The sequence below is a fragment of the Epinephelus lanceolatus genome, chromosome 18 (assembly GCF_041903045.1).
Source record: "Epinephelus lanceolatus isolate andai-2023 chromosome 18, ASM4190304v1, whole genome shotgun sequence".
Taxonomy (NCBI): Eukaryota; Metazoa; Chordata; class Actinopteri; order Perciformes; family Serranidae; genus Epinephelus; species Epinephelus lanceolatus.
Genome location: NC_135751.1, coordinates 30,987,466 through 31,009,459, shown reverse-complemented (window position 1 = coordinate 31,009,459; position 21,994 = coordinate 30,987,466). Strand labels below are relative to the sequence as shown.

Genomic DNA, 21,994 nt, shown 5'->3' with positions numbered 1-21,994 from the left:
TGGTTCTCTGTAAAAATACAAAGGTGGCATATAGAAGGGACTTTGTAGCGGCCCTATAGGGCGATCTCTGTGTAAAAAGGGCTACTGATTTGTAACTGAAAACTGCTTTATTCAGTGCTTTTAGTGGCTTTAATCACCTGGTTTGTTTGGTTTGGAGAGGAAGAGACCTCTGCAGATAATTCTGCAAAGCCTCCTGAACAATGAACACTGAAGGAATTCTCACCAATCCTCACCACTAGGTGCCACTAAACCCCCTAAATGTAACACACTGTTCCTTTAAAGCCCAGATGATGTGTTAAATGTTTGAAATATATCTTCACAACAACATAAGTCTTGAAATAATTTGAGATGTTGAGTTATTTGGCAGCCAAAATATGTTGGTTTATCATGTTCAATCTTACCAACGCCCCTGACTGTGAAAAGCAGGATGTGACAAATCTGCATTGCTCAGAGAAAAATGTTCTAAATTTCCTAAAGTTAAAATTGTAACTCATTTACTCTCTTAACTCAAATAAACAACAACAAGAAGAAAAATTCCTATGTCCATATTGAACATTGTCATCAATATTATCTTTGATCTTTTCACGGTGTTAACAGCTTCAGGTTTGGGTGGTGATGTGTTAATCAGAAAAAGGCAACATCCAGTCAGGTTGCTGCCATCTAGAGGTTTATTTAAGTCCTCGTCTAGTACAGTACAATACTGCTGCACTGAGCATTTTGTGAACACACATAAAAACATTGCTGTGGTCTTATGAGGTAAAATGATACACATAAAATGTAAAATAAAGTTATTTTACTGACATATTAAAATCTGTCATTTCACATCCAAACTGACTCATAACAGAACTGAACATAAATGTACAAATAACCACACACACTCACTCACACGCATACACATCACAGTTGAGCAAGGTAGAATGTTTTCATGCAAATCCATACTTGGCATCAAGCTAAAAATAGTCATAAAGCATACGTTGTCTGTTGCTGCCTTCCTTAATTCACAGGCCAACTCAGTTATGACTGCCACATGAAATAAGGATGGCAGAAACAATAGACAAACCTAGTGTGCCATGCCGGTGGCTTGTCAGTTTCCCATACTAAAACCTTACAAAAACTCTTGTTTCAAATATAGCAGCTTATTCCTTTATCATGTATCTGTGTTTTTATTTTCTAAACAGACAAATGAACAGAGGGAGGTATAAAGTAGAGTTGTAGTTTCATAACTAAAGAAGCTAAAAAGCATTTGATTTGACTGGTAATGTATCTTCAATAATATAAATAGTTAAAATAACTTTGGCTTTTCAACAAGTTACAGCTTGCTGAATATCATCGACGACTCTTCCTCAGATTAAGAATAATTCTGTTTACGACTGCCCTCCCGTCACTTAGCAGTCTCGTCTTGCAGGGTCTTGCTCGTACACTTTCTGAGGTTCAACATCTAAACATTTCATCCTTCCACAGCCGTGTTCACACTCCTGTATCTTGTTCGTCATCATCATCTTCCTCCTCCTGCTGCGGCAGGAGCCGGTAGTGTTCGTTGCCCAGCGGCAGGAAGGCAGGCCTGGGGTGAGCCTGCTCTTCTTCAGAAAGGATTCCGTGGTGGGAGCTGGAGTCCAGCAGCTCAGTGGAGCTGCACTTGGTGTACAACTCGCGGTGCATCTCCTGGCCGCCTCCCTCCTCGGAGTGAGTGATGCGGCCCCTGTGGTTTTTCAGCGTGGAATGGATGTAGCCAATGGGCACAGGCAAGCTGGCAAAGACTATCAGCATGACAATCATGGCAAGAGCCCAGCCAGGGTACTCGAGAGTCATCTCAGAGCCCTAAAGAGAAGAAGAGACGGAGCATGTCAGAGAAACATGGGAGGTACAACACTGCTCAAGAGTTAACCATCTTTACAGAGATATATTGACAGTTCTCAACCAGCTTTGTGTGGATATGTGTAAATTGATTGTGGTAAACTTCCCTGCATCAGACCTCCCTGCTCATCTCCAAGTTCAAATTTTCACTGGCTATAGGGCTGTTGCTCGAACTATGGACTGTATCTCCACATTTGTCAAGTAAAGAGTCATGGCATCATATCACCTAATACCATGGAGTACACACGTGTGCAGTGAAATCTGGCCTGCACTTGCCAAAAGGCTCAATAGCAGGTGCACTATCATAGAACATGGTGGATAAATAATTCGTTTCACTGAGGCGTCTGCAGTCAGCCTTAGGTCGGAATATTTTTGTACAAAAATAAAGATATGGGTGAGAAATACAATTCTGTAATTATTGAAAAATCCGCCATAAAAGGCCACAAACAAATGCCTTCTACATGCAAACTATCTATTGCATACCAGCCACCATTCAACTGAGTGTACCCAAAAGTTCTGGCAAGCTGAGGGAACCTGAGGAGCCAAAAAGAATACCCAAAGAGCACCTGAGCGAACACCATCCTTATTTGTACCACCGTCTGCTGGTTGCTACATTTTGCATGTGTCGTACCATATGGGTCAAAGAGTGTGTCCCAGCCTTCACTGAATAGCTTTGACTTTCGTATGCCTGCCACCACAGACATGAGTATAGAGGCAGATTGAGACTGAGGGCCACCCCACTCTTTTTTTCCTCTCTGTAAAACTCAGACCAAACTCTAATCGAACTGTAAAACTAAGTGGTGCCAATCAATTATAAACCAAAATTCTGTTGGTGCATTGCCTATTTTTAGCCTAAAATGTCTTCAGAAACATATTTTAGTTCACCGTTTGGCTGCAATACAAGAATTTGTGAACAGGAAGTGGGCGCCATACTGTTTCCTGTATTGTAAAAATTAAATAAATATGATTATTTAGCCTCCATTTTGTATTTAGCCAAGACTGTGTCACTGCGTTGCCAGTTTCTCGCCTCTCAAGCTCGCCTTACGTCACCTATCAATGGGAGTGTTTATTGGTCTGGTGTGGCGCAGTGCATTCTGGTGGTTTTCTGCCTCTTGAGCAAAAGCAAATGTCACAGCTCTATTTCTCGGCTTTCTCTGGTCATATAGCAGCAATTTCAAAGGTATTTCCATCTTTCTACTGCATAGGCAGCCCAGTTTTATGAAAAGACCATCTTTCCAGCAGTGAAATAATAATTTAACACAGTAAAAATAACTTTCTTATTACAAAGTTAAGATTAAAATATTCTTGTCGGAAACAGGGTCTTTATAGGAGCTGATATCAACATTAATAAGAATATTAAAGAGAGATCAAGACACATTGACAGTATGAATAATAAATATTGGGATGATCATACCACAACATCAACAACTTGAAACAAATCAAAAGTTATTATTATCTACAGCTGGGAGAACAAATGTACAAGTCTCAGTGAATATGTCACATATATTGTAAACTGTAACAGAGGATTTTAAGTTTAAATTCTTATATGTAGGACAAAAAGAAGTCCAGTTTCTTACTGTGGTTTGATTCCAGGCAGTGTATGTGGGCCTTTTGAAGACCATGCGCAACAAACTGGCAGCCAGAAGACCAATCATCGCCAGCAAACACACATATTTCCAAAGATATTTGTACACCACTGGAGGGCGCCATTTGAGCATGACTTCGATGTCATCCAGGAAGCTGCAGTGATGGAAAATACTTACATGAGGACCATCTTTTTAAAATAAACAATGAAACAGGACAAAAATAATTTAATAGTAAAATATTTGTTTCTTACCGATCTGTTCCATAAACCCACGCCACACTGATGGTTTCAAAGATTACTACAATGACTAATGGTAGAGTTGCAGAGTAGTCGTCAAACATTGTCACAAAATAGTTGCCTGAGCGCTGAGTGAACAACAGTCCTATTATGAATCCCAAAACACAGCTGGACACTGGAAAACAAAGAAGAAGGCAGACAGGTTTAGAAAATAGCAGATATTTGAATGTTTTAATAATTTTCAATAAATGAATACAGATTGTTGTGTTTTGATGCAATAGATGTTCGAATGCTAAAAAAGGAAGAAAATGCTGAAACGCCTATAGTGCTGTGCAAAGGCAAAAGGCCTCAGCTTTATTTTGTTAAAAAATATTTTTTGTCATTTTTGGAACAATAAAGATCTGCTCTATCATGCGGAAGAGTATCCTGTGTTTATTTATTCATTAATTTTTCAAATAGTGGGTTCTGTGCCTTACCTATGAAAAGTTCTGGAGAAACTAAGGCAAAATAGATGAGCCTACCTGTGCATGCCACAGAGAATATCGATTTCTCCTGCTAACAAGCAGTGTATGTGAAATACAGATACAATGTAATTAGGAGGTTGAATGTTTTTTAATGACTAAAACACAGCCAGAAATCTTTGATCCATGTTGTTCATAATTTGAACTGCATTAACTTTGTCTGTAGGCTACAGCACAACAAATTAGGACATAAAAACAATAAACACAACTAAAACAGACAAGAAAAATAGACCATTTAACTGCATAGCTAACTTACTTATGGCAGAAGCACAAATAAGGAAATCTGCAAGTCTACAAAATCTGGTGGGCAAAACACTTCACGTCTGAAACACGCCCTATGTGGTATGATGCAGTGCGGAGGATGGAACAAAACTGGGTTGCAGCTGCACCTTTAAGAATTGTCCCTCTCGGCTCCCTTAGTCAAATGGTGGTGAAATTAAAAAAAAAACGGGACTAATTCATCCTATAACATGCCTTACTTTAGTTGATCATGACATATCAGATATGGGATTAATCTGCAAATGCTCTGGTTTAAAATAAGACCAAACTTTTCTATGGATGTCAATTTTTTAAGTCCCACATGTGCACACAAAACATAAGGCTGATTGGTCCAGTACTTTGCAAGATTAGCTATGGACAGACAAATACTCACCTAGCGCACACACACCAAACACATGGTCCCTGCCAGGCTTGCGCAGTGGAGATACTGATAATTGCCTAAAATATAGAGCATCATGTGAACTTGTGTTGACATGTGTGTGTTACCAGTGAGTATGGTCCGGTGGCGGCCCAAGACGCTAAAATTGTCCATGAGAGGTGTGAGGATTCCCTGCATGGTCCCAAACATGGTGCTGAGGCCGAGGTTGAGCAGCATCAGGAAGAAGAGGGTGGACCAGAAGGGGCTGGCAGGAAAAAGGGCCATCACCTCAGTGAATGCTATGAATGCCAGGCCTGTCCCTTCAACACCCTGCGCTCACACAAAAGGAAGACAGAAAAGGTAGAGAGAATGAACAAGAATTTTAGGAATATTGACTGAGGACTGCAAACAAGTGTTAGGTGGATGGTGGAGAAAACAAAATATGTGACTTGGGTTCAGTATTTCCAGCAGCATCCTATGCAAGTGAATTACCTATTCTTCTAAGTCAGTTTTTGGAGCCCTATTTGTAGTTGTAATTCAATAGCACCATACCAGAAGCACTGCTATAGTAGTCTCTTCAGTAGGGGGTGAGTAATCTTTTTTAGTGAAATAAACACTATTATATAAGATGACTTTAGTTCCCCTTCCTCTGTTTCTTTAGTTTTTCCTTTCACTCCTCCATCACAGCTTGCTTCCATCTCTTCAAGAGACCTACTGGATACTGTGTCCTATATGTTTTCTTCCTCTTGCCAGCTGGATATTTTACAGTACCTCACAGATTCCTCAGGAGTCCTGGGAACCTCAGCACCACTCCTTCTCACTATTGTTATTGAAATGTTCGCCTCTGTTTGAATCCCTGTTTCTTTTTTATTCCTCACATGCAACACATGGTGATCCTTTTTCTTTAAAAAATGTGTTTTGGAAAAGGTAGTGGCATGAAAACCATCAATGATACTTGATGGATGAGACAGCTTCCTGAAATTCAGTCTTTGTGGGGCATGTAATGATTTTTACCTTGATAACCTCTCAATAAAGACAGCTTAAGTGGAAATTTAACAGACTCCTTTTCACCAACTAGCAGATGTATCAGAATGGTAAGTGTATTTGGCAGCTTTACTTGTTTGTTGTTTATTGACTTGTTAGCTTATCGGCTTACTGGCAGTGGTTCACTCAGAAACATACAATAACATATGCTACAATAGGGGTATTCGGTATAGTTGAAGCTCCAGGGTCCGGTTTACATCCAGAAACTGCACACTGTACAATGTTTGCTGTCAAAACTTTCACTATGCTAATGCAAACTCTCTCTTGTACTGACAAGTCTGCTTTGTGCTGAAGCTTTGCTGGTGTTGTGTCAAAGCATGTTCCTCTGTCGATATATGTTTCCTGTATTAGACAGCGATTGGCTTTTGTAATCTAGCTATCCTGCCCATTGTACGTTTGAATCTCAGATTTTAGGCAAGTGCACAAACAATACCACGTTCAGTAGAGGAATGTGACAAACTTTGCACAGATGAAAGTCTGTCAAGGTCAGATGAAGGGGACATAAACAGAAGAAATGGAGGGGGATTTTAAAGTTAAATCTCAAGGGTACCTTATTCATTTCCTCCTCCAGATTGCAGTCTGTGATGTTAGGACCCACTATGGAGCTGTGGTGACTGTACCACTCCCTGTATTCAGCTATAGACACAGAACTTGGATCTGTCATGTTAATTCCAGGCCAACCAAGGCCAGCTGCCGGCTGGTTCGATGACATGAGGCTTAGAAGACCAAGATTTCTGGAAGAGGAAAGAGTAAAAAGATAAAATATAAGATCGTCAATATTTGGTGTAAAAAGCCATTGACTGTAATATTATGGTTATTGTGAATGTGTGTAGTAACAGGAATTATTGCACCACATTCTTGGGTCCTCTTATACTGTTGTATTCCATCACTCTTTAAGTCAATGCCTGAAAATTTTTGCCTTCAGTACTTTTTTCAACCAGCTTTTTCAGTTTCTAATTATTTTACTTACTTATAAAGTCCTCACAAATAGTCTTTTTTAGTATGTTACAATTATGTAAAGTCATGGGCTTGTGGGAAAAGTAGTTATTTCGCAGAATTACAAATTAAGTAGTTAAAAATTGACAGAGGGAAGTCAGTATTTGTGCACACACACATGCACAAATCCGTACTCAGCTACGCAATTTAGTGCAATGGTCTTGGCACGGAAACCCAGCACGACGAAAACCACCAGTGAGGCCAGCACAGACGTCATGAAGTTGATGCCGGAGACCATCAGTGCATCCCTGTGGCAGTTGTTGTGGACTGGGTTATAAGAGGAATATGCGATAACAGAGCCATAGCCCAGTCCAAGGGCAAAAAACACCTGTGTAGCAGCCTGTCGCCACACCTGCACATTACCCCAGATTTCCAGCTGAAAAATACCACAGAATAAAGTCTAAATTATCATAAAGGCTACAAAATGTGGAAAATGTCCTCTTTAGTTTTAAATACTCTCCAAACATTTTGTATTTGGCAATCATTGGATGATGAAACCTGTGCTTACTTTAGGATAAAACATATAGGTGATTCCTTCCTTTGCACCATCCAGCATCAACCCTCTGATGAGGAAAATAAAGAGCACCACATAGGGAAAGACTGAGGAAAAGTACATCACCTAAGATTTAAACAAAAAACAAAGGAAGGTTATTAATGTGCCAGAAAGTTTTAGAAAAATAGGTTTCCATTTCGGAAAATGGCTTATTTGCTTTCTGGCTGAGAACTGGGTGAAAAGACTGATAGTACTCTCATGTTTGTTTGCCACACATGATATAATGCAAGGGGTGTCCAAACTTCATTGAATGGGGGCCAGATTAGATCACCTGAAAATACCTGGGGGTCAGCTGCTTCTTGCATCAAATAGGTTACAAAAACATTTAAAAAAATAAAAATAAAACAAAAAATCACACAAGACAAAAGAAACAGTTTCGTCTTTCACTGAAAATGTATTCACCTCTCCACTGCCCTCACTGTCGACCTTACGCTTCATTGCTGTGGCCATGTCTGCTACCTTGCAGGATACATCTGCTGTTAGGTAACTGTCCCTTAACTTGTTTACCATCTGTTTATGAAAATACATTAGTTCTGCCTGCATAGTTCCTCCTTGGTGCATGCCTACAAACTAGATCGCTATTGAATCGGTACTCAGTATCATCTGATATGCAAGTTCAGGAATAGGAATCAGTTGCCGTTTGAGCCAGGCTAACAGTTTCCCCTTGTTCTTTGTGCTAAACTATGCTAACTGGCTGCTGGCTGTTGTTTGTATTTAATAGGCAGGTGAGAGTGGTATTGATCTTCTTATCAAACTCTTTGCCAGAAAAAAAACAAAAACAAATTACTGTATTCCTTTAACAATGATACGAACATAAATTTGTTTATGTGTATAGGCTGGGGTGACAAAGAAAAGAGAGGTTAACTAACCTTTGCAGAAGACTTGATGCCCTTGATCATTGCCAAGGATACAATTGCCCAAGCAGCCAATAAACAGCCTGTCATGATGGGGTTAAACTCTCCGGATTCTTCAATAGAATTTGTGATGTTAAGGGCTTTCCGAAACCAGAAATATGGTGTTGGGGAAGAGCTTGCACACTCTTTCACTGTTGATTAGGACAGACCACATTATAGACTTTTGACTGGCATCTACTGTGTGTGACATCTTATTTTGATCAACTTCTTAGTTACGTCAGTACCTGTCTCATTGGTGATTACATCAATTGGACACTGCTCCCACGGCAGAGGATACTGAAAAGAGTTACCCATGTAGAACAGGCTCCATGCAATGATAACATTGTAGTAAAGAGCCACGTAAAAACAGACCTAGAGGAGAAGGGAGGGTTCGTGAATGATTTACTCAATAAATTATCAATATTTACATAGCAAGTCCTTTACGATATACAGCATGCGCTGACGTGTATGGTGTGAAGTCTATGAAAGGTTCTTTCAAGGTTAACAATTTGTTTTGCAAGTGGAGAACAGCAAACATCAAATGACCTAATAGCTTTTTTTCTATTTTAATGCATGCGTAACCCAACAGAGTGGGTGTAGCTGAAATGAACTGTGACACTGACTGGGACTAACAGAGCAATGAGGTGTTTTGGAAAAAAACAAAACAAAAACATGGGTGTCTGGGCATACAAGTATATGGCTGTGTGCTGTATGTCCACAGAAAGTTCTTGCCCACTCTGTTTGCTGTTTCTTGTCTGTACAGAAAAGTGTTGCGCAACAAACTGCCAACACTCCAGTGCACCGCCTCTCTCACATTACAGCATGGCAAGATGTCATCAGTGTCCTTTCTTAAGTACACACACAGTGCGGCTAGTAATAAAAAGAAAGTTCTTTACGCAGAGGTGATAAATAAGGTGGTAATGCTATGGCTTTTTAATGAGTAAGTGGAGGAGGACATTCATGCTTATGAATCCTTTCATTCTGGTGCTTATATAAAAAACACTGATGATGGAGGGATCTTTGAAACCCAAACATGAAACAGTCAAACAGCTGCTGAACCACAGCAGCCTAGCTGAGACACTATGAGTTACAATTTTGCAGAAGTGTGTGTAAACATACGTACAATTCAATACATGATGGATGTTATTGCTTCCCCATTTTGGATTTTATTTGCCCTAGCTGACAAAGAATCCAACTTTTTATTCATACATGAACAGTATGATCCCAAACCCCCAAGAAAAAGTACATAAATTAAGACAAAATCAATCCTCACCATGCAGCTGGAGTAACCGATCCCTGCCAGCTTTGGAGAGATGTGCTTCCACACACCGATGCTGCCCTGTCGAATGCTCTGGCCAGCTGCCAGCTCCATAAAAAACAGTGGAACTCCCACAATCAGTAAAAGAAAAACATACAGCAGCATAAAAGCCCCTGGAAGGAAGATTTAAAAACATGAGGGCATTTATATCTAAACAGATTTTCTCTATTAAGTGTGATGGTGCCTTATGTCTGTTGTCTTTTCCAGCATCAAAATGCTCATATAAAAAAGTAAGCTTGTAAGCTTCTTATTTCAAGAGAGCCATCACAAAGACGAGTCAATCAAAATATTGAGATGAAACGTGCATTTTTTTCTGTATTGGCCAGACACACCAAACCGACATCAAAAAACAAGTGGCAACAAAGTCCAACTGTTGCATTGCATCACATTGCCTTGTGTTTCAGCCAAAAAGTTGCACTTAAACACACCGCAAAGACTACGGCCAACTAGCACGTACATTCTGCACCTGTGTGAGAGGAAATAACTTTCAGTACCAGCAGCCAGTGGTAGTTTGCATTTGTCTTTCAAAAAGAGAAACCAGGAGACCAACAGGACGGATTAAAGATGCCAGTTAGCACTTGAACAGTAAACCGGATGTTGATGCGACAGCGAACAATAACACAAACAATTACAGTATGAACCTTTTCTGCTAAAGAGATCAATGGCTAAAAAAATAATCTTACCTAATACAACTGGTTTGTTTTAATCTCACGTCCTCTTGACTTAAGTCATTTGTTTGATTTCCTCACTTTTGTTTCTCTTTTCGTGTGCTGAACTGAACAGAGTGACTTCACTCATGGACGAGCTCCACTGGGTCCGACGCTGATTCAATATGCTCAACGGGCCACAAAAAAAAAAAAAAAAAAAAAAACAGTCAACAAGGGCCAACAAGGGCCAACCAGTGCCAACGGTGCGGGACACACACACAACTACAACAACCGATGCCCACCAATGGCTCGACATGGACCAACAGTTGACTGTCGGCTTGGTGTGTCAGGGCCCTAAGACTCACCTCCTCCATTTTGGTGGCAAAGGTATGGGAACCTCCACACATTCCCTAGGCCCACACTGAACCCCACCTGGGCCAACACATACTGGATCTTAGAGTCCCATGCAGGCCGGTCTACATCGCATGCCTCAACTCCATCTGGGCCGAGAGCAGCAGCAAGCTGAGTTTCAGACTGGCCCTCGCCCAGCCAGGCTACATCCTCCTCGTTGCTGTCCAGTGGAGGTTTCTCTGTCTTGTCATAAAAAAGAGAAGAAGAATCATAAAATACACTGACAAAAAGTTTCTTATTGACAGATAAAGGTAAAAAAAATATATTTTATGCCAAGTAAAGAGGAAAGAAGACGTGTAAAGACAAAATCCACCCAAACCTGCAAACAATAATAATGTAAAAATACAAGTTCTGCACCACATGCAACACTAAATGTGATTGAGTACCTTTAATATGTCTGCAGATACCCACCAAGGCCAACATATCATTTATCAGGAACCACAACAGTCTATAACAATATGCAATGTGTACAGTGTCTGACTAAAGACCACTAAGGGCCAAGAAGAGGGACCAAGAACATGTGTGGCCTCCACCCTTCATCCGCCATGTGAAAACACAGTTGTAAGACATATGTGCAGAAACTCATGCAGCACTCCAATTTCATAAATAAACAAGGAGGATATGCTCAATGTGGGAAAAGGTTTAAGACTCTGAGATCTCATGTATACACTGTGCAGTTTCTGAATATAACTCATGTATTTGTTTTAAAGTTAAGATCCTTAAGATTTTCATGAAATCAGACCCCATTTTTGAGACTATTTATGGCTGCCATTTTCTAAGTGATAGCCATTTAGTGTATTTACATTTCATAATCATCTCTATATGGTTAGTGTCAGAGTCTGCCATTCTCTCTGGATTCAAATTGCCTGGAATAGCAATGTATTCACAGGAAATTATGCATCTCGTATGGCATTACTGTTTGTAAGTTTGTCTTTACCCTCATGGTTTACTGCCTGCTTTCCCACAGCCGTATCAGAGCTGTGTTAAAGCATTGGCACTGCTTTACTTTAAAGCATTCAGCTGGTGAAACCTGGGGTGGCTTTTATTGTGGAAAAGTCACAATAAACAATGTTTATGATCATCGTTCATCAAAAGGGCATGAACAAAAAAAAAGAAGAAGAGAAAAAGTCACTGGAACATATAGGGCTGCTTGATTCAGTCTTTTAACACCATTGCTCACTGACTTTGGAAACATGCATTTATTGAACTTTTTTTTAAAATTGTCTTTTTAACAGTGGATATTCTTGAGCTTTAATATGATTTGATTAAAAAACTGGCTCAAGTCTAACTAAACATGCCACAGCCTTGCTGAGGGCAAGTTTGTGCTTTTGGGAGGGGGTAGAAGTGCACCACTGTAAAGGAAAGAGGTGTGCTGGATTTATAATGCAAGACAAAACCAGAGCACCATTGCGAAACTAAATGGGGCACAGTAATTGTTTTAATCTTAATCATCTTGTCATCGTAATTGTTGGAAGCCCAGATCATAGCTGAAAATAAAGTTTGATTAATTGCCTAGCCCTAAAATAGAACATAATATGTTGTGAGTTGTCAGTTAGGGGATCCTTAGGCAGCATTTCCAAGGAGCACATTGTGTATTATCTATTGTTGGTTATTATGTAAAAATTATCCAAATTAAAAGGTGATTAAATCATCTGCACATTCTGCCATTTAACTTACAAAAAAAAAAATCACAGAAAAGCCCAATGTCAGGTGTCACTGTTCAAAAAGAATAATGACACTCTATGCACACGAACATGAGATCATCCGACTACGCTTGAACTTCACACTCTGACCAAGTGACTCAGCTCAGATGAGCAGGCAAGATCCAAAATGGCTTAGCATGTGCCAAATTGGCTTAAGGACATGTCCTAGCCGTACCACTGCTGGTATCAGCTGGTGAGAATGGAAAATTATAGGAGGTGTATGACCCAGAAAAGTATGTGGCTGGTACATGCAGGACACATGGCCAGATACGTCAGGCGATTTCAGAAATATGCATACATACATACACAGAAGAGTGTGGGACAAAAATATGCTTGTGCACACAAATATAGGGGAGGGGAAATGGGGAGAGCAGTTAGCCACTAGGCAGACCTCTGGGTGAAGGAGGGATAGTCTTTGGTGTCTTGTGGGTGGGAGAATCCAGTGGGAGGTGTTCGGTTTACATTGGTTCACACTGTGGGTGGTGCTGAGGTGCATTGGTGTATCACGTGGTGGATATAGTTGGCAACAAGGCAGAAGAAAAGCTATTAGAATTTATGTCAACATTTTGGGGACCCTTATCATGGACCTAAAATCTTTTGTTGTAGTAGTGGCGACACGTGTGTCAAACACCATCCAATGTTACCTCTAGAGCTGAACTGATTAGTCGGTTGATAGGTGAGTCAGTAATTGGAAAAAATGTACAATTTTGATAATCATGTTACTTGTTATTCATTCAGCACAAAAGTAAACCAAACATTCACCGGTTCCAGCTTCTTTGAGTTTTGGACTGACAGTCAGACTTTACAGATTTAACTATTGTACATTAATCGATAAAAATAATTGTTAGTTGCAGTCCTAGTTACCTAAAGATTCAACTAACCTTGGATGGTGACTGATGAAGGTTATCTGTCCCTGACTCTATCTTAGTATATTGTGAACTGATAAAGTTTGGCTATCAGATGTGTGAGTCACCTTGGTAGTGTAGCTCTTTCATTTAAAGGAAAAACAAAATGCCCTTCAAAACGACTGAAAACAAAAGAACCAACGTGATCACAAAATGTTAAGTTTGTCATTGAAACAGATCTGTGTATAAGTGCAGATACAGTTCAACTCTTTTTACAAGCTTGGATATTCCACTGTATCCTTAATTGCTCCTCAACAACCCTGTATCAGGTTGTTTTGTAGTTTGTTAAACCAATTTATACACACAATACACAGTTTTCAAAGTGATAGGCTCAAGTAGCCTACTTTATGTTTATTTCCACTGCTTTTATGAAACTCTAAAGAGGACTCTATGTCTTTAACACATCTTCAAAAGAAGTGGACAAACACTGCATGCTTATTTTTCAGCTCTGGGCCTCGCTACAGTCATGAGCAAAAGAACTACTGTATTTTTCTCTTTTTCTATACTTGGCTAATCTTAAATTATCTTCTTGTCCCACAGCCCCCTTCCCCCAGCACACTCACACAGAAAGAGGCACAACTAACACACACAGAGTGGTCGTAAATTTTTGCCTGTTGGTCAGCCAGGGTCTATCTCTGGGTACTTGTGGAAATCAGGCAACCACACGTCTGTCCTCAGTGAACGATGATAGTAAATACACTTTGTGCAAATAGTTAGATTGGATCATATGTCCAATAGTGCAGGATATTACTGACTGTTTGCTGTAAAGTTTTTATTAAACAAGGTCAAGGTATTTACATGATAACTGGCATCTACTAAAACAGGATAAACATTTTAATATGTCATATGTCTTTATAATGTTTTGATCATTGTGTTGTATTATTTAAACTAAAATTATTACATGATGTTAGACTTTTCAGTAACACTTACAATGCTTAGTCAAAAATACTCTGTAAAAACGCTGTAGTCAAATGACATTCAGAGCATATCTGTGATTCAGACTCTGATTCAGGTTGTCTGCACATGGTTCTCAACATGGTGGTGGCTAAACTGGCGGCTAGCAGTTAATGGTGCTAAAAGTGAGAACAGGCTTAACAACAGTAACAGTGCTGAGAGAATAACCAGCCCATTCTTATTCCAAAGTTGTGAAATACCGCTGCATTGTCAATGTCAAAACCTCCTTTTGTGGTGGTATGATAGGCCGCCAAGTGGCATCAGTTTGTAATGCGGGTTATGATATGCCACTGGGTGGCTGGGTGGCAACAGTTAATAATGTGGCCATACAGCAACTGTTGCTGCAGTGTGATACACTGCTGGTTGGCTTCAGTTTGAAATGCTGCCGGTAACAGTGTAATATTACCTTTTACTTTAATCAGATTTTATGATTTCATGCAACAAATAAATTGATTGATTGATTGAATATAAGAAGCTGAAAGTCCCTATAGCGTGGGTGGGAGGGGTTGTGGATGGGTCCAACAAACCACAGACTTTCACCCGGGAGCCTGGTGTTCGCTTCCTTCCTGTATGAACGTAGAGCCAAACCATAATGTTTCTTTCTAATCCTAACCACATGCTTTTGTTGCCTAAACCTAACAACCAACACAGGAGGATACCTAGCACATAATATGTAGACATGAGCAGCACTGAACAGGCAGTAATCAGTGGAGAGTTTGGATGAGAATGAGTGGTAACTGTGGCAGGAGAGGGTGGGGTGCTACACTTCCGCAATGAAGCTGTGGGTCACGTTATCAGCAGTAACTGCCGTATGAGTGCATTGCAGAGTGGTGATGATTAGCTAGCCAGTGGGGATACTCCATCACAACCACAAACAGAGAAGCTCAGATTACAACACACACAATGGTAGCATGACTCAGGATGCCATTACTTCACCATATCTTTATAGTTTGCTGAGCATCACTGCTCTAAATGTGGCACAACTCTTTTAAATTCCTCCCAACAAGCATCTTTGTTGCTCAACAATTATCATACTGTATTCCATAATATTAGAATATTAAGGATAACAGAGGAATAAATTATTTTTAAGTCTCGGATTGTTACCCACCTTATGTCATGTTGGGGTAAATCCCTGTATTTACACTAAACACAGTAACTGTGTGCAGCTGTTGCTGTATTTTGAGAGCACATTCATTTCATCAGATAACTGACAAACTACAGTCAGAAATACACATTATTTTTTCTTAAGTCACTGTTCAATTTACACAGAGTGAACAAGAAAAGAGAAGGAAGCACATGCATGATGCATTGCAACAGCCTGCAATAAATAACGACCAACATAACATCTTCAGGTTTGTTGAAACGGCTGCTTGGTTTATTGTACACTGGACTGTGTTACAACAAAATATCCTGTACTGTACAGGACAAATATAATGCCATTTTATAAGACACAAAAAGCAACCTAAAAAAACACCTCTCTGACACAGTGTCAACAACAACCAAAAATTCATAGTTTCACAAAGTATTCATTGCATGACAGATTACATTACTGTGTACAGCGGTTTCTATTTCCCTGTTAGCTCAGTGGAGTTAAACTAGGGCTTAGAATAACAATTATTTTCATTGTTGATTATTTTCACGATTAATCGGTTTGTTGTTTGCTCCAATAAATGTCAGGAAATGGTAAAAAATGTTGATCAGTGTTTCCCAAAGGCCAAGAGGATGTCCTTAAATGTTTTCTTCTGTCAACAACTAAAAGATATTCAATTTACTGTCACTGAGAAGTAAAGAAAATAGAAAATATTCACATTTAAGAGGCTGAAATCAGAGAATTTTGGACTTTTTTCCTTTAAAAAAAATGACAAACTGATTATCAAGTTATTTTGCAATCAACTGGTTTACAACTAACTGATTAATTGTTGCAGCTCCAAGTCAAACCCAGCCTTTACCTAGCTGGACAATTACTGTTACCTTAATTGTGTAGGAAGAGTGAAAGATGTTACTTAACATGTTTCATGATTTAAAAACAGAGGAGGGCAGTTCTGCCTGCAAAGCCATAAAGTGGCAATAAACTATTATCAAACATATTCAGTGTGTGGAACACTTTGTTTTGTGCATTTAAAGAAGCCTTAAACAGCCTGACACATATGTCTCAGTGTGCAGACAACCCAACCCTCCACAAACAGCCACAATAAAGACCTTTTCACACAAGCAATTTTAAATGTCGACATCATGTCTGAAAAGGAGCCAGAGTCTTTTTTTCCTGGAAGTCTCTTTGGCAGTGTGCCTACACAGGACCTATTCATGTTCCTGTAATCATCCATCTTGGCTCAAGAGTAGATTGACAATCTCACTCAACAGGCCATCAGGTTACTGGCCGTATTCAACTTTTAACCACGCCAGTTGTTACAGGATGAAGATCAGATAGCAGAACAGGAAACAAGATGTTCTGTCAACATTTTTAAGTTGTCAGTACTTAAAAGGTATGGCTTACAAGATCTACTGCAGTGCTGCCGACATTGGCCTTGTGCAAAACATCACACAAATGACTGTGTACAAACATATGTGCAACCGCAAAATAATCTTTTAAAGAGTCAGAATACTAACAAGGCATTCTGCTATCAAATAAATCAGTTGTGGACTGCACCAAGACGCTGTACAAAGGAAGCTAGAGTATACTATCAGATATAGTCCAACAGCACTGAGACGTTCATTGCAACAAATTAGTCACCTTCTCTACCTGCCTCACCCTGTTCCAAGGCTGAATTCTATCCAAGTATACGTTTATTTAAAGAAAACGTGCAAACACCATGCACACAGGTATACACTAGCAAATACACATGTGATAGGCTCCCCACACTCCCCATAGTATTGCATAATCTGAGTGGCTGCCAGTCATGAAACCACTCACCACTCACTAACCCCACCTTTAGTGTAGCTTGCTGCCTATAGGATAGCTTGATAAATACCTCTTACAGTATGGTTTACTATTCAGTGGCAAAACAAGAATGCATGTGAAAAGGGGGCATTAAATATAATTCTGCTTGCACACTGGCTACAGTGCAGTCTGTCAGTTTGTGTACACTTGCACATTGCTGTCTTGTCACATTTGACTTAAAATGGAACTATGATTTTGAGGTTAAAGTGCTGCCTTTCAGCTTTAATTTGAGGCTGTTTATTGTTGTCAGCGTTATTGTCAGTGCACCAACTGCAAAAATCTACAGACTTAAAAGAAAAATAACATTTTATATTTGTTTTTGCAACTGTACAATATCTAGTAAAAAGTTTCTTATTCATATATATATTTTTAAATGTGTGTTACAGTAGCCTTAGTGTACAGGTTGACAGTTGTTCGTTTTGAAACTTATCTGTGGCTGACCACATTGAGCAGCTACTGTGTACAATTGCACAGAAAATCAGCTGCATAGGAGAGATTATCCAAAGTGAGGCAAACCACAGCCTTAAAGCCCATGCATGACCGCTTAAGAAACAAAGGAATCTAGTAACGGTAAATTATACAACCAATAGGTACAGAACGTCCGACAAGAAAAAAAGGAAAAGGAAGAATAGAGGTGAACAATAAACGCAGATTACTTTGAAGCATTAGAGCTCATAAAGACACGTTAGAGCAGAATTTCTATGTGGTGTGGACATACCATGCTGACAGCACGGTCCAAGACTGGAGTAGAGTTTCCAGAGGTCCTGGTGTGAGTTTCTCTTCTCGTCACTTTGTCTGTTTCTCACTAGGCTACTTTTAAACTTTTCTCTTATTTGCTTTCGCCAAAAGTCGGGCTGCTAAGTACAATCTACTCAGGGGGAAAAGTCTCCACCGGGTAGTTTTGACAACTTGCGGCCACGTTTCTTGCGCTGGAACAAACTCTGTGGTCGCCAACCCGAGAGGACATATAGGAGAAATTACCACAGATGGAGCCAATGGGAGGACTGAGGGGGCTGAACTGCTCCTACCCAAAACGTTCAACGGGGCTGGACAACACGAGAGTACACACTGCTGGATGTGACTCTGTGTGTGTGTGTGTGTGTGTGTGTGTGTGGAGCTTGGAGATTTATCAAAATACAGAAGGCTGTGGAGAGAGCTGTCAGCCCTGCATGTGATCAAGTCACTGTACTGCTTTGTACTGCATTTAGAAAAGATATTTTAAAAGCCACCAAATAGGCTATAAATGCGCGTATATTCATGCAATTAGGGTACAGGTGCTGACTGCATCGTTAATACAGCTCAATTAAAGGCTGTGACTGCCAGAGAGCCCACAGCAAAGTGCGCATGCTGTGCGCCTAATTAGCGCACATTAACTCCCAGTTAAATTCTAAATAACTCCCATCAGCTCAAGCAGTCAGCTCACTGGCTGGACTGTTTGTTGCGAGAGAAAAAGAAAGAAAAACTTTAATAGAGGCAGTTCAGCAGGATTTGTGTGAGATCAGCAAACACAACAGCATTAACCCGGTTAATTCATGTCGGTTTTAAAGAAGAAAAAAAGTTGGCCACTCAAGGCCGGCTCTAGCATTTTTGGAGGCCTAGTCACCAATTCATCACCCATGCCTCTCATGTACACTGATTACCTCACTTACCTAACTGGAATATATTATTATCCCCCTTCTTTCTCACACACAATATCCATCCATCCATCCATCCATCCATCCATTTATCCAGGCGTGGGGGCAGCAGGCCAAGCAAAGCACCCCAGACCTCCCTCTCCCAGCAACGCTTTTCAGCTCCTCCTGAGGGACCCCAAGGTGTTCCCAGGCCAGATGAGATATGTAATCCCTCCAACGTGCCCGGAACACATTCAACGGCAGGTGCCCAGATGCCCAGACCACCTGAACAGACCCCTTTCAATGCAAAGGAGCAGTGGCTCTACTCTAAGCTCCCTCCAGATGTTCACCTCACTCTTTCTCTAAGGCTGAGCCTAGCCACCCCATGGATGCAGCTCATTTCGGCCACTTGTATCCATTATCTCATTCTTGCGGTAACTACCCAGAGCTCATGACCATAGGTGAGGGTTGGGACGTAGATGGACCAGTAGACCGAAAGCTTTGCCTTCTGGCTCAGCTCCCTTTTCACCACGACTGTCCGGCACTGCTAAGATATAGGCCTACTGTATATTTTTAAGACGTTTTCTCACACCCCTGCATACAGCATTGGCGACTCTAGTGGGGTCAGGACCCCTGAGTTGGGAACCAGTGCTTAAGTTTTGAACACACATTCTATTTATTACTTACCTTTATTACTTAAAAATATATCATATCATAAGTATCATATTTCTTAAACACATCTTAAACAACAGTAAAAGTAACCAGCACTCAAAAGTACTGCACAAAAGAAAATATTTAAAAATGATACAGTTTTACAAATCAATAATCAGATCAACCAATAATGTGTTAAGGGCCCTACAGTTTAATTAAAATTTTACAAATATTGCACGCATATTGCACAATATTGTTCTCCTCAGAATGTGATGATGTGGCTACTGAAGTATCTGAAGCAACAACGATCCCTATCCAGGATGGTCCCATACAGCGGGGTAAGACTCTGAAGAGGTATATGGATGCTTATACGAACTTACTCAATCATTTGTAACATTCTAACCTGCAAAGTGGCTGTCAAACAATTGTTGAGTCAAAGAGATGCTCTGTGTGAAGTCATCACCACTTACTCATTGTACAGTCAACTGATAAAAGATCTTAAAAAATAGCTCTCAAAAACTGAAGCAGTATATGGTATATGAAACACTAGCATTGAAAGCAAGCATCTCATTTTACTCTGCTGACCTCAACATGTTAGTATTACTGGCTGCTGAATGCCAGGAAAATGTGCACTCCCCCCAGTGGACAAAATGTACCAAGATGACCCTACATACTTGCACAAATTAATGTTTCAGGAATCCATAATTTGCACTAACGCTTATATGGTCCCTGAAGTCGGCCCTATGAGTCCAGATTTTTCATTTGCTATTAAAGAGGACACCCCTGGGGTTATTTATTTTCAGAAATTCATAGGACACACTGGACACATAAAAATCATAAATCTGTAACATGAGCCCCCTGATGTGCATCTTTGCCTATTTTTGTAACATCTAGGTCTTACTCTTTATACAGGCAGATGATACAGACAACTTTTCCCACCAAATACATCAAGGGCATGGATAAGAGTGTCCCCCCTACTGTGTACATAACGACACTGGAGCAGCTACACATTCCTTCTTATGGGATGCAGATTATGAGTGTCCCTGTGTAAGTCAAAGCTTGGAATGAATTCAAGGCTCACAGCAGTACAGTAAATCCTAAACTAATTGTGGAGATCTACGGTAAAGCTCTTGGGCTGCTGGGATGAGACCTGTTGTTGCTCAAAGTTATGTGTTTAATATCAACAGTAGTACTGTAAATGCTGAATTGCTCTTCATTAGTTACATTTAAACACAGGACAAAATGTCATTTCAGCAGACTGCTTGACTCTTTGGCCAAGAACTAGCTTGAGAAGTCTAGCATTAATTCATGCAAGGTAAGGGCAGCTGCCGAGAAAATTTTCCTTTCATATAAAGTTTTATTCTATAGCCAACACTGGATCCTCTAAACCAGAGGTTTTCAAACTTTGTTGTGTCAAGGATCCCTAAAATTGATTCACATTAGGTCACAGACCCACATATGATAAGGTTTTGCTTCAGGGACCTCCATCTAAAATTTGTTTGGTTGTTAGATATTATTCAGACCAGATTATATTGTCAACTACAGTGGAGGAGATAACTGGGTAGGAGGAGGTTCAGAAGTAGAGGTCCTCTCTTTGAACACAAAGGTTTATTTCCAAAACTCAAACTGCAGTTAAACAAAGGAGGGAGCAAACTCACGTGGGTTTAAATCTGAAAGAAACAAATACAAAATTAGAACTTCAGTCAAATTAGAAAAACGTTCATCTTCATAAAGGGAAAATAACACTCAAAGTTGAGCAAGTGAAGTCAGTCAGGTTAATGAGTGAACAAAGAGTGAAAGGAACCAGCTGATGAAAGGGGAGGAAAGGAAGTGAGGTAAGTGAGGAAAAGTAGTGTCAAAATAAAGAAAAATAGAAATCTTTACTACAAGAATAATCACTCTCATGTCTTTTACTCACACTGGGCTTAATTAGATAGTGGAAATAAACTATCCCTCACTGTCAGGGGACCCACTGCATTTCTCTCAAGGACCCCTGGTTGAGAGCCACTGCTCTAAGTAGCAGAGCAGCTCCGCCGAAGATGATTACCAAGTATGAAACCCCACCAGTTAACTAATTTCATTGTCCAAAATGTCGCAAAGTCAAAACAAGCTCTGAAACACTAGGAGAAAGACTAAGAGACAGAAGTGCCTGTAAAATAATCTGCTGTGCACTGCTAACCAAATCCCTACAATTTCCACAAAGCTGCAAAGCATTTTTACTTATCATGTTGTAACAAAACAAAATAGAAATTAGATACTTGGATGCTTGAAGCTTATAGTGCAGTGTCAACAGTGGCACCTCCACTGCATTCTTTTGTGAATGGCACAGCAGTGAATGTCTTCAGTATGCAGTGCCAAAACTCGTGGCCTTTTGTGACAACATGCTGAGAGCACAAAGTGGTGAGATGAATCTACTGTGCCTGCGGTTGTGTGGCAACTCTGTTCTCCTCTACACTTGCTAATCCCATAGGGTCTTTGATTTTCAGTGTGAACACCTGTTTACAACCACCTGTGCAACAGTCACATACAAGGAG

At 40.1% G+C, this 21,994-nt stretch overlaps 1 protein-coding gene across 2 annotated transcripts; it reads right to left on the bottom strand.

The window, feature by feature from the left end:
* Positions 1 to 645: 645 nt before the first annotated feature.
* On the bottom strand, positions 646 to 18,179 carry slc6a16a (solute carrier family 6 member 16a). Of its 2 annotated transcripts, none has more exons than XM_033645177.2 (12): positions 17,915 to 18,179; positions 10,651 to 10,879; positions 9,594 to 9,751; positions 8,566 to 8,692; positions 8,297 to 8,472; positions 7,383 to 7,493; positions 7,009 to 7,250; positions 6,429 to 6,612; positions 4,963 to 5,164; positions 3,692 to 3,851; positions 3,432 to 3,594; positions 646 to 1,818 (listed from the first exon to the last, which is right to left on the bottom strand). In XM_033645177.2, exons 1-12 carry the CDS (start codon positions 17,915 to 17,917, stop codon positions 1,468 to 1,470), a joined length of 2,106 nt encoding a protein of 701 aa, XP_033501068.2. In that variant the 5' UTR covers positions 17,918 to 18,179; the 3' UTR covers positions 646 to 1,467. The 2 variants fall into 2 exon arrangements, with proteins under 2 accessions (XP_033501068.2, XP_078017610.1); XM_078161484.1 differs by having other exon boundaries at positions 10,651 to 10,875; positions 17,915 to 18,178.
* Between the last annotated feature and the right edge of the window lie 3,815 nt (positions 18,180 to 21,994).

Coding starts and splice junctions, on each gene's coding strand:
- slc6a16a (XM_033645177.2), bottom strand. Junction 9,752..10,650: donor TTGCCACCAAAATGGAGGAG/GTGAGTCTTAGG, acceptor TCTTCCTTCCAG/GGGCTTTTATGCTGCTGTAT. Junction 7,494..8,296: donor GCATCAAGTCTTCTGCAAAG/GTTAGTTAACCT, acceptor TTTAAATCTTAG/GTGATGTACTTTTCCTCAGT.